This window comes from Pocillopora damicornis, chromosome 12 (assembly GCF_964200805.1).
Source record: "Pocillopora damicornis chromosome 12, jaPocDami1.2, whole genome shotgun sequence".
In the NCBI taxonomy this organism is placed as follows: domain Eukaryota; kingdom Metazoa; phylum Cnidaria; class Anthozoa; order Scleractinia; family Pocilloporidae; genus Pocillopora; species Pocillopora damicornis.
Window position 1 is genome coordinate 4,971,906 of NC_142681.1, and position 12,982 is coordinate 4,984,887.

The 12,982-nt window shown below is 39.1% G+C and overlaps 2 protein-coding genes across 2 annotated transcripts; one reads left to right on the forward strand and one right to left on the reverse strand.

The window, feature by feature from the left end:
* Positions 1-282: 282 nt before the first annotated feature.
* On the reverse strand, positions 283-2,398 carry LOC113673379 (uncharacterized). The gene is made up of 3 exons (XM_027189781.2): positions 1,961-2,398; positions 1,158-1,259; positions 283-469 (listed from the first exon to the last, which is right to left on the reverse strand). The coding sequence occupies exons 1-3, from the start codon at positions 2,084-2,086 to the stop codon at positions 356-358; spliced, it is 342 nt and encodes a 113-aa protein (XP_027045582.1). The 5' UTR covers positions 2,087-2,398; the 3' UTR covers positions 283-355.
* Positions 2,399-4,740: 2,342 nt separating this feature from the next.
* On the forward strand, positions 4,741-12,955 carry LOC113673374 (uncharacterized). The gene is made up of 4 exons (XM_027189775.2): positions 4,741-5,074; positions 5,878-6,087; positions 6,845-11,770; positions 12,402-12,955. The coding sequence occupies exons 1-4, from the start codon at positions 4,940-4,942 to the stop codon at positions 12,609-12,611; spliced, it is 5,481 nt and encodes a 1,826-aa protein (XP_027045576.2). The 5' UTR covers positions 4,741-4,939; the 3' UTR covers positions 12,612-12,955.
* Positions 12,956-12,982: the final 27 nt, after the last annotated feature.

A 12,982-nucleotide genomic window follows, 5' to 3' on the forward strand; every position in this document is an offset into this window, starting at 1 on the left:
GCACATCGGACAACTGATCAGAGACTCTACTCCTGAAACTTCGAGGTTGTTATTCAGATCTCTGACTAAAGCTTGATTCTAAATTTAGAACCCTTGGACCTTGGACCACCAGAATCCAAAGGTTTGTGCCCACTTTGAGAATTTGCATAACATCATGAAGTATCTAGTGTTGCCAGATGGAATGAATAGCAATCGACGATATTTTGTATAGAACGCTGGCAGATTTACACCAGATAAGTAAAGTATTTGTATAGACACCCATACAATTAATTCTTTTCGTCATCGATTTTCACATTTATTAATACATATCTGAATGAAACAGACAGATGTGGAGTGCGCTTTATTGTTCGGCAGGTCAGGCCATGTTAGCGGGGTCGTGCTGAATTTTGGGTTTCAAGCATTGGTAAAACGATTGACCTGGGTACTTTCCGATAGGAGTACACGAGAGACCTGGCTTGCATGGACAGGACTGGGGAGAGAAAAAAAAGAAATTATTAAACTCAGTTTACCATTTGCCTGCTGGCTAAATATAACAGAGTTCTGCGGCCACTATAAGGAGTGATTAACGTTATATGATCTAGCCTTACAATTTAAACTCATTCTCTGTGAGAAACCTCATAAGAATAGTGACATTTAGTAAATCGTGGGTGTTAACTGGAAATGTCACCATGAGAGTGGTAGTTGAAGGGGATTGTTCAGATCTCAGGAGTTCGAGAATCCCCAAAATTCAATAAACTTCTTAAATCAGTCAAATATAATTATAAAACATATAGCTTTAAGAGCTCGTCCTCTGAACTGTTGAAAACAAAACTTCTGCAAACACCTTGATTTACTCACAAAGGACGTGGTATAATGGAAAATAACTGTTCTCTGGATTCAGTGGTATAACTCGGACATAATATACGTAACACTTCAAGAATCAAAGCCAAAAAACATGAGTGACTGTTAATACACGTTTGCTTTCAGTTTTCTGTCTGATTGGTTGAGAGGAGTTTTCTACACGAAAGTCATACGCAAGTAAAACAAAGCGAATATAATCCAGCACTTCTTTAGATATTCCTGTAAAAAGCTAACCGTAAGAATGAAGTCGTTACAATTTAAGATGGAACGTAAGGAAATCAGATAATAGCAGCTATATAGAGTATGCATCTGGATACCTCCGGCAAACACGCCTCTTTTTCTCCTTTTAGCGGAAAGCACTCATGGGTCAACTCAAAGCAGCAACCAGACTGACCACAGTCATCGTTGGATCTGCAGTACTAACAACGAGTAAGTTTACAGTTATTACCTAAGACTCAAAGGATAAACCATGGCATTTTCATTTTTTCGGGCGTTTTTAACATGAGCCTCTGGCTAGGGAGATTAGGCTGCCTCTCCTCACGTTTTCGTTTGTCAAGGTATAGCATTATTTGTCCATAATACCGTTTACCAGGAAATCTGTTCAGTAAAACCGATCATTGAAACATATTGATGATTTAGAATAGAAACAGTTTAGTATGCTGTTGTGCTTTGTATTAGGGCTGAGGAACAAATGGCAATCATAGTTTTAAGCACGACTATGGAAAGGGTACTTGTTAACTCCAAAGAAATTGTCTGTATTTGAAAGATGTACGGGATTTGAGGAATAAAAACAGGTATTTCTCCACCAAGCAGCGTTTTAATTTTATCTTGAAACCTTTCAGTCTAAACCTTGATCTAATACCAGCTGTTGTAAGACTGTAAACAGTGGCAGGGGAATTAGAGAGTCGTAGTATAAGGGAAAACAGAATTTGTTATCCTATCAGACTGACATAATATCTCTTCGGTTAAGACAACGAGAAATTTTCTGTGTGTATTATTCATGCCCATAGCAAGGCGAATAAAAGCGATCATACGAGAAAAACTCTGTTGAGATAAAAAGAATATATACTGATTAACCTTATCTGTTTACCAGAAGACTTAAACTGAAAGCAATACGAACCTGAGGCATCCTTCGTTCTCTCTCATCAAGATCTGCTTTTCGCTCTTTTTCATCTTCCCAGATGGAGAGTTTGCGACCTTCCACCAAGAGCAAATTTGTCAGAAGAATAAAGGCGATTCGCTTCATAGTTAAATCAAGCCACAATATGCTTTTTAAGTGGAAATCAAAGCAGTAGCCAGCAAATCACAAGAAAATTCACAAATACAATGACAGCCTTTTGGATGTAAAAGATTGGCCAAACAGTACTGCTTGCCACAAAAAAGTAATGTTTAGTGCATCCAACAGTTTCTAAAAGTTTACGTAATGTTTATACAATATTTCAATAGTGTTTTCCTCGTCTGACAATTTGTACGGAAATTGGAGAATTTTAGATTATAGAATCGGTCAGATAATTTCTGCTATTGACAAATGTATCTTTCCGTGTTTCTCAAGTGTCAGGAAACGGAATAATTTAGTGAAACATCTCTCGACATCATTTTTCAAACAAATGCACCATGCAGCCCAGAACAGAGGTCAATGATTGGTGAAATGCTGCTGTCGTAATAGGATGGCATGATAAGTCAACTTTTAAAAGACATAAGCAAGTTGATTCCCTTTAAATCATCCGACATACTGTCAATCAACTGAGTCAAAGAACATAATATTCTCAATTTCAAAAATTCTGGCGAAAAGCGTAAAAATTATATATGGCGATCGTAAACGAACTTCCTAAGACCTTGTCTGTGTTAACGACTTTAACGGTTTATCAAATGAAAAATGACAAAAGTTACATTCTTAACTCGAAAAATGACAAAAGGTATGATAGCATGATATTTCCTTCATGTCAGGAGAACAATAAATTTGGTGTGAAACGTTTGCAGTGTTCAAAAGTTTATTGATATAAGTTAATTAAACTAGTTAAAAGGCAAAATCATTCTCAGCTTTATTTCGGCAAACACGGTGAAAGACTTCGTTTTTATCCGATCTCTGGCCATCAAATGGACCATTTTTAGTTTACAAAGAAATTTTCCAAAAACCATAACTACTTTACAAAACATGTTTACGACCGAAAACAAAACATTAAATGACATCTTTTAGGATGTTGTTGTCACTGCTATCTTAGCCCTTCATTTCAGATTAGAATAAGGCATTTTGTAAATTACTGCATCTAACAATAAGTGAGTGAGAAAGATACCATCTTTAATTGAGGAACATTGGTTGATTTCACGCAGGAAAGCACTAAACCACTAATCATTGATAGGCTGCTTATTATTTCATTTTTGACGTAGAGAGACTGGATTCAGCCTGAATCGACATGAAATCTTCCCTTACTTAGCAGCAGAAGCAAACTGATTTCTTCAAACCAAGAGATTGTAAACTACGGTTCTTATTCTCTTGTTTAAACTTAATTGCAGCAAATTTCAGGTTACTGTTCGGAAAAACTACCAGGAGCAGGTGCATTTCTTTCTGCACGATGTTAGATTATTTAAAGACTGGGTCATTCCTGGCATCTGTTGAGTTCTGAACGCTGAATTAAAAAGTACAATCCAAAAGCAGCTGAATTTTATAATTTGTAAGGAAGAGATGTCATCAGTGTCATGGAACTGTAACACATGATTAAATTTTATATTAGAAACCAAGTTTACAATGTTGAAAGAGATGAACTAACTTGACGAGAGTGTCGTTTCCTATTTACATAAGCTGACTGAATTTTTCGTACCTGTGAAATGAACTTTCCTAAAAAAAAATCATGGTTTTCACTGTATTATCAAATTATATTTCACAGCAAACAGTCTAAAGTGATTATTGTGACAAAAACGAAAAAGGGAAGCCGTTTGATTCTTCTAGTCCCTTTTGGTCTTATAGAAATAGGTATAAATATTACAGATATAGAAATCATTAGATAAGTATAAAAAAGATAGAGGAGACACAAAGCCTACCATTTAATAGGCATCCTTACTATTTAGCAGTCGATATTGCTAAGGTTTTCTTCTTTGCTGGACGTCCACTACGGGAGGGAAGAGGGGAGGGGAGAGGGGAGGGGAAGAGAGGGGAGGGGAGGAGAGGGGAGGGTGGAGTTGTTTCCAGATCCACTTTAAACTGGAGACACAAGTAGATGGGTATCGAAGACTAGAAAAACTAGAACCAGAGAGTGAAACCAACAGAGCGCATGATTACCATTGATGAAATGATCGGTTTGCTGCTGCTCTCGCACATTTAAAGCCACTGGTCTTTCGTGTGTCTTACTCCTCGTTTACTAAAGATATCTACTTCCGGGGGGACCTTTCTTTGGAAACGAGATTTCCATTTTAGTGCGGCTATTTCCATTGACAGAAATTACGTCTATGCTAGGACTCAACTGCGGCGGCATGGTGCAGCCGTCGGGAAAATTTTTTTTAAATTCATTGGAACAAACAAACAAGCAAACAAACGAAACAAAAACAAAACAATTTCTTACAGGTCGATCCTTTTGAGTTCCGTTTCTCCGCTACTTTTCTTGTTTATCATTCCGAACGTGGCTGCCTACGATTTGCAATTATCATTTGAAAGATGCTACGTGTTGGGTTGAAATCTGACGTAAAATAACACCAACGAGTGAGACTGTAATTACATCCCTTTAAGTTGTTAAACAAATCTCGGCAGAAGAAAACCTGATTTACGTGGCTGACCTCCAAAAAACTTGTAAACCTTATCGGCTTAAAACTACATGGTAACTAGTGAAAGGTGCCTGTTACAAACCTATAAATTATCACTCCTTTGAAATTGATCCGATACACTTGATTGACAGATGAATACTAATTACATCTCGGCGTGTTAAGCGTGAATATTAATTGAGCGTTCGATTCACTTGACAACAGATGCGCGTCTACCTGCGAAAGTTGATATTTTGGATGATATTATGCCGCCCATGTAAAAGAAAAGCCACATAAGTATCTTTTCGTTAACTTCGAGGAGAGTATAACCACTTTTGAATACCTTCGAAATCACTAGCCGAGAAAAATGTCCGGGAAACCTCGATCGTCGATACCAGTGGCCGGAAGAACTAGCATTCCTGTGAAAAGAACTACACCAGCAACTCTAGTAGCGCGATCAGCGTCATTAAATGCGAATTCTAGCATACCAATACCTTCAAAGGTGAGTGAAAACTTATCAAAAGAGCTGTCACGTATATTTGTGAAGTCGATCATCGTTTGGAGGACTCGTGAAATTCTTGTGATCGTTACATGAAAGTCAAGTAACAGCTACTTGACAACCGACAAATCGTAAGTTGTGTAAACAGTATACCTAACTTCACATGATGTGTGCAGGTATTTACGAAAAGATTGTTCCTTGATTCGCTATTTTCCCCGTGCTCTTTCCTGAAGCAAGACCACTTCGATCAGCACCCGCTCGAATACATTGAAACGTTCCCGTGCTTCAGAGTTCAGAGCAGAATATCGCCTTCGTTTTAGCGGAAATATTAAACCGCAATCAGGTCACTAGGTAGCGATTTTCTTACATCTATTTGCAGAAAATATGTACATACAGTGATTTATAAAATGGGGCAGCTTGTTTTCAAAATCAGTCTTTCTTGAAATAATCATTACCAGGATAAGGATTTGAGAAATAACAACGGGTAAAATAAATCAAACTTCGGTCATTTGTAGGAATGACAATACAACGCCAAAGGGTTGTCACGCAAGATTCAAGTTCTCAAATATAAAGAAAGTTTGTATTTTATCCACATACAGTGTGATAAACTACCCTGTTCGGTTTTGATGCTTTTGAAAGCTAACGTGAGAAGTTTCATTGCTTTTTTGAATTTGGAAAAGATGCCTGTCTAAAATTAGAATTAAGCGGCTCATACAACAGTTTTGGCAATATTCAAAACATTTCCTTTGAGACATTTAATCTCTTAGGAAAATTAACTTGTTTCTTGAAACCTTTCTCAATTGCAGCCAAATGGAAGCAAAAATTCTGGGTCAGAACTTCCTAACGACCCTACACTTCTGACAGAAATGGTGTTAAACCTGCAAAAACAGATTCAAGAGAAAGATGATGCTCTGAAGGGGATCAGTGAGAAATTGTCACGCAAGTCAGAAGAATGCGAAAGCTTGATAGAAGAACGTGACATGATGAGGAGTAAAAATACGTATGACTTGCAACAGGTACGCAGTCAGTTTTAGTACTGCTTGTCTCATTAGTGACAGAGCTCTTCGGCGAAGAAACTCTTGAAACAGCTTTCGAGCCATTTCATAGTCAAACGTGAAAACAAATGTGTTGGGAAAAGCGTAAAAACCCCAAGTTTTAGTCCTGATTTTAAAACAGCCAATTTTTTTCGATATAATCGCCCTTGCCTTGCCATTTCCCACGGAAATAGCCTTTTAAAATTCAGTGAGTCTTTGATGTCGATTTGAAGATTCTTCTACCATATTATCAGCCACAGAGCCACTTTTTCTTAGATGTCATTTAAAATCGCAAGGACGCTGGAAACAGAATATCGAAGAAAGGGGAAATTCTTACCCATTACAGATCAGTATTGCACTTTCTTTGACCAGCTAGGCAACATTTCGATTCCTATGCTAAAAAGTACTTTTAGTGACCGTTTCTCGGTGGTAGAGATATAATTGTGATAAAGGCATGCGCAACAGTTTCCTATGCAATTAAAAGATCATGGAAAGACCTTGACTGGCCCGGTATGCTTCGCGCGCCTTCGAGGTATCCAAAATCACAATGTAACCCGATATAACTCATTATTTGTCTCCAGGAATTCTACAGTTCTTTTAGCTCAATTGACGACCTTTTTTCCTATTCGTCAACGAAATTGCCTTGCCATGTCAGAACCCCTCTGACCTGGTGCAGCTGGACTTGTCTAGCAAGTTCTCAAACCACAACAACAACGAAGACAATTCTTTCTTATTGTAGGTCAGCGAGGACCAAGATGCCCTTCAGGAAACACTCAAGAAAAAAGACAGATACATACAAGAAATGGAGGCGCGGCATAGGGGAGAAACTTTGGAACTCAAAAGAGAAATTGAGGAGCTAAACAGCGAAAATGAAATCGAGATAGAAATGCTTAAGAAAGAGATGGAAGACTTGAAACTAAGGGAGGAGCGTTGGAAAAGGGTCGCCGAATTAAAGAAAGAATCTGATTACGACTCAAGTGACGTGGGATCACGTGATCATTCACCCGAAGTCGAGGCTCTTAAAGAGCAGATGGCCTCGTTGCAAAGTAACTATGAAGATGAGATAACTGTGCTCAAGGAGAAACTTCAGACCCAGATTTCCAAGAAAACCGAGGCGGCCGAAAAAATGGAGCAGCAAGAATTTGAATTTCAGGAGAACCTAAGCGAGCTAAAGAGTACGTTCGAGAGCGAGAAAAGTAAGCTTCTGACGGAGCATAAAGTGGAAATGGATAAGCTAAGAAATGCGTTTGATGAAAAACTGAAGGAATTGGAAACTGGTGCTGATACTTCCAGGGATTTTCCTCAAAAGAAGCAATACGAAAACCTAATTGACCAGTTACAAGAACAGGTTACAGATTTGACCAGTCAGCTGGAAACCAGTGAAGCTCAAATGGCGCAGGACCTGATGATTATGAAAAATGAGTTTGAAACGCAGCTAGATGAGTCGAGGAGTGCGTTTGAAAGTGAAAAGGAGAAACTGGAGAGAACCATTTTGGAGCTCAGAACTCAAGCCGAAGACATGAACGAAAAGCATGCTAAAGATATCGAACAAATGGAGGATGTTTTCAGAAAAGAAAAGGAAGAGATCAGAAATACATCTCAAGAGAACCAGACAAAAGCTGAAAATCTGGAGGCAATGCAAAGACAGATTGAAGCATACGAGAATGAAGTAAAGGAGTTGAAAGAAAGTCTCCAAAATGAAAGACTTGAATTTGTCGAAGCGCGTGATTCTCTAGAGGGTATGATTGCGGATCAGGAAAAGGAATTTGAAGAAAAGGAAGAAAGGCTTAGAGAGGAAATGAAAGAAGAAGAGCAAATTAAACTGGACAAGGTTGTCTCAGACTACGAAAAGCGCCTGCAGGAAGCTGAGAGAAGCTACCTTGAAGGGAAAGAAGTCGATCGAACAAACCAAGAACTGCAGTTAGAGATGAATTCAATGAAGAGGCTTCATGAAAGAGATATTGAGCGACTTCATGAGAGTTTAGAGACCCTGCAAGCTGAAAATGAAAGTCTGAGAAGAGAATACGATTTGGTGGTGACAGATCTCAACAATGAACTAGACAATTCGAGGAAACCGGGAAAGCCACAGATGGAGAAGATAAAGGACAATCAAGAGGAGGAAATTCGGGTATTAGTAGAAGATATAGAATCCTATAAACAAAAAGTTACTGAGCTGGAAAGTGAAATTCAAAGATTGAAAAGTGCAGACGAGAAACAGTTCGAGACTGATATCGATTTGCAAACCAAGACAGCCGAGCTTGAGTATGAATTAGAGGTTATGAGAGAAGAAAACAGCAACAACGAAGCAGAACTACAAGAATGTAAAACAAAGATTTCAAACCTGGAGAAACAATTAGAACTTAGCAAAAGTACTCATGAAGAATTTGCCAAGCAAGATGAAAACAACATCTCAAAAATATTAGATCTTGAGAGCCAGCTTGATCATATTAAGGAGGAAATGGCCAATTCCGAAGCTCAAGTAGAAGAATACAAAACCTCAGTTGGCATCCTGCGTAACGAGCTCGCAAACCTTACCGAAGAAAATCAGAGATTAGATTCCGAAATAACCAGCAAAGAAGCGGATCATCAGAAGGTTACTGAAGAGTTAAAACTGAACGAAGTAAAGATTGCTGATGAAGTTGAAAGAATGCGAGATACAGTAGCAACTCTAAAAGCTGAGAAACTGGATCTTAACAATACGTTGGAGTTTCAATCTCAAGAGAACAAGCTTCAGCTTGAGAAACTTACGGAAAAACTCGAACAAATGGAAAATGAAGGCAAAAATTTTAATGAAGCCCACATGGAGTCGCAAGGAGTTATCACAAGGCTTAATGAAAAAATTGCAAAGCTTACAGATGATTGCGAGAAATTTAAAAACGAAAAGGCTTTGCTTCTGCAAGAGTTACAGGATCTCAGGCAAGGCGTCATGGAAGGGGATTCTGAAAGAGAGAGACAAATAGCAGAATACCAAAGTGAGATGGAAAAGTTATCTGTGAAGATTGAAAGCTTGGAAAATTACCAGAAACAGGCAGAGATCGAGAAACAGGATCTCCATGAAGAAATTGAGAACCTTCGTCAAACTCAAAGCGTGGAGCCGATAATTTCTTTGGCAGCAGTCGATGACACCTTCGCAGCGAATCCATCGACTGGCTTGGGTCTGGAATACGAGCAGCAGATGAAAGGACTTGCAGAAGATTACGAAGAAAAAATCGAGAAGCTCGAAACAGAGCTCGAGGAAGAGCGAAGTAAGTCAGCTTCAAAGACAAGGAGAATCGAATCCATCAATATGGAGATTGAAACCTTTCGCCAAAATCTTGAACAAGAAAGACTCTTAGTTAAGAATGCCCAAGAGCGCATCCTCAAAATGCAGGAAAGACACGACGAAGATCTTAAGAACTTAAAAGATCAGTTAGCTATAAATGCCGAGAGCAACGAAGATGTAGTTTCCTCGAGGGTAGAAGCCGTAAATGAGCAGTTTACAAAAACAATTAGTACTCTCGAGGCCGACCTAGAAACGGCACTTCAAGCTAACAGCGAGCAAGCCGAAAGTATCACCGATTTGAAGACCCAGTTAGAAAGAGCGCGCCATACTAACTTAGCACAAGAAGCAGAAATCACAAAGCTCAGTCAAGAACTTCACGAGTTTCGACGACAACAAATAGCACATGAGGCAAGCATCACTGCGGAACAAGTCATGACAAGAGAAGAGCATGCTAAAGCGGTTGAAACTCTTAAAGCTGACTTGGAAGCTGCTCAGAGGCTGCATCAGAAACAACAAGACGAGATAACCAGACTCAAGCAAGAAATGAAGGAGTTTGAACAGCAACGATTAGCGCATGAAGCTAACAGAACAGCAGAACATCTGACTGTAACTGAAGGGCACGCAAAGGAGGTTGCTGTGCTAGAAGCAGACCTTGAAGCCGCGAAAGAACTGAACAAAACTCAACAAGAAGAGATACACGAGCTGAAACAAGAGCTAGAGGATTTTCAACAACGGCAGATAGCACATGAAGCTAATCTCACGTCGGAGCAACTCAAAATATGTGAATCTCAGAAAGCACAAAAACAGGAACTTAAAAAGAAAACGAAAGAAGTTGCTTCCTTGAGGTCCGATTTGGAGGAAGCGCAGCGAACGAATAGAACACAATTTGATGAACTTACAAGAATAAAAGTTGAACGCGATGAGCTTCAGAAATCACAGAAACGCTTCGAAGAGAATTTCCAGAGTGAAAGGTTCAAAGCAGACGAGGCAAGCGAACGGAAAATTAAAGCTTTAGAAGAAGAAGTTCGGAGAAAGACAGAAGAATTATCGAAGCTGTTCTCTGTGCTCGACACGGAACAGAAGGGGCGAGAAAGAGTATTATTGGAGACGGAAAAGCATTTGACGCATATGTATCAGGCGGAACAGGATAAAATTAAGTCAGAGAGAATCATCTCTGAGCTGAAGAATGAGAACCAAGTACTTCGAAGCGAGCTGATTCAAGAGAAAGAACAATTTGCGCGCTATGTTTCTCAGAGTAAGAAAGCGCAATCTGACGAGCATGAGGAATGTGAGAAGCTCAGTAGATCATTAACTGAATCTGAGATGGATAAAGGAAAGCTGGCGGACGAGATAGAAACGTGTAAGGATGAATTGAACAAAATGCAGGAGAAGTACAACAAGCTTAAGGAGAAGTTTTTAGCTTTAAAGCAGAAGCGGAAAGAGGAAAAGGAAAAATTCGACGAGATTCTGCTTACACCGAGACTCGAAATGGGATTACAGACAAGTCTTCTAGAACCTGAAGATCTCAATCAAACAAGAGAACAGCTCTCGTCCTCAATGAGAGAGCAAAGTCGGCTCGAAGAAGAGCTAGAAGTTCTTCAGAGAGATCTCTATAAAAAGAAAACTGAAATTCAAGCTCTGAAAAGAGCCAATGAGGTGTTAAGAAGGCAAAATCAGGTTCTGTATCTTGAAACGGAGAGCCTAAGAAGATCTGGTCATACCGAAGGAATTGACGTTCCTGGAATCCAAAAAGAGAATGAACAATTGCTGCAAGACAAAGAAAATCTGGAGATAGAAAATCGATATTTAAAAGAGGCTTTAGTCGTGAGAGAAAAACAGGAGGAAGAAAGCAGAGAAAAAGAGAGTATGTCGGATAACTTTTCAGAGACTGAGTTACGAGATCTGAGGGAGAACCAAGCGCGAATTGAACAGGAAAACTCAAAGTTAAGTGAAGAGAACGAATTTCTGCTAAAACAGGGCAAGCGTTTGCAATCTCAAGTCGATCAACTTGAGGACGAAGTTCAAAGGATGAAGCTTCAAACTCCTATGACTTCAACACCTGCGAACGAGGGTGCGTCTCAACCTCTCGTCGGCGAACTGATCCAGAGCGAGTCTGGAAACCTGTTTAATGTGGAGTCATCGCCTGCTACCTTCACGGGTCCTTCATTGAATACTTCCCTTGAAGCCCAGAGATTCGTAGAGGAAAATCAACGAATTAAGGAACAGATGCTTGTATTACAAGGACGTTTAAGATTAAAAGAGAACGAACTTCAAGACACAAACAATTCACAAACTGGAGCAATGGACGATTTGATAAACGAGAGGCAAGTTCTTCTTGCTCAAATTGACTTAATGAAGGGAGCGCTTGAGAAATATGGAGAGAAAGGATTCACTGGCCAAGGGGTAAATATTCTAATAGGACTATTTATTCAGAAATTTAAAATTCACATTTTAGTCTACAAGCTTAAGATACAAGTAAAAATAAGTAAAAATTGAATATTAACTTATTCTCTTTTTGCTCACTTACATACCTTAGCAACGAAACGAAACGAGTGACGCATCGTCTATCGCGCTCTTCCGCGTTATATATCAAAGCGTTTAAAATCCTTTCGCGTTCAAGGACCTATATTAAGTGTATACATTTTCTGTGTTTTTTATTTTTGGATTTTCCGGCACCCTTTTCTATTCATTACGTCTCCAAGGTTAGTTAGGCCTGGTTCCTAAGCGTTGGGTAAGGGTGGGGCCCTATCGTGTCAAAGTAGCAAAGAGAAGTCACGTTTTTCGATTTGATCCGTGGGCTATGCCTTGATTAGAGGATAGGTAAAATGGTATCATTGGGGATAATCCTAACAACAGATGTGTATTATGAGATTTTTAAATAAGGGTATCAATTGTTAGGATTCATTGTTTATCACAACGCAGTGTCCTGTGTGAGTTTGTGTGAATATCTATACAGATTGAAGAATGCTTGTATATTAAAAAAATATCTTGGTTGTTCGCAGTAATACCGCAATCTGTAATGCTTCATTTACAGATCGTCGACTGGGATACGAACCAGAGAGAAGACGCTGCCAAGGAAAACGTTTTAACACCCTCGTCCTTTACACCAAGAACTATTCAGAATCCCTTATCAGGATTTCCTGTTTCTAATCTTCAAACCCTAGACTTCAATGAGGAAAATTACCTTGGATCGGCTTACTGGGAAGCTACAAAGTTTCTTGACAGATTACAACAAGTCAACTAATGACCGGCTTTTATCCTTCAAGACATCTTTCAGAGCTTTGTTGGGAGAGCACAAAATGCACATTGCGCACGTCGCACGAATACCCTCAGCTTTACTAACTGATTTTTCCCATGAATCACTGCTGGTTTGTTGCTGCTATTAAAATTGTTTTAAAACAGAGATTTCAGTCACGACCCATATCGTGACTCTCCATTCCAGAAATATTCCCTACTGTTACTCGCTGTTGAAAGAGAGTTCACTATCTCAAATGCAAGAAACATTAAGTTTTTATTAATGAAACTATCGGTAATAATTTCCTCAGTTACATCACTAGTACGAAAATAAAGATTGGTAATCCTCTGTAATTTATTATCACTCTTTTTTTGTTACTG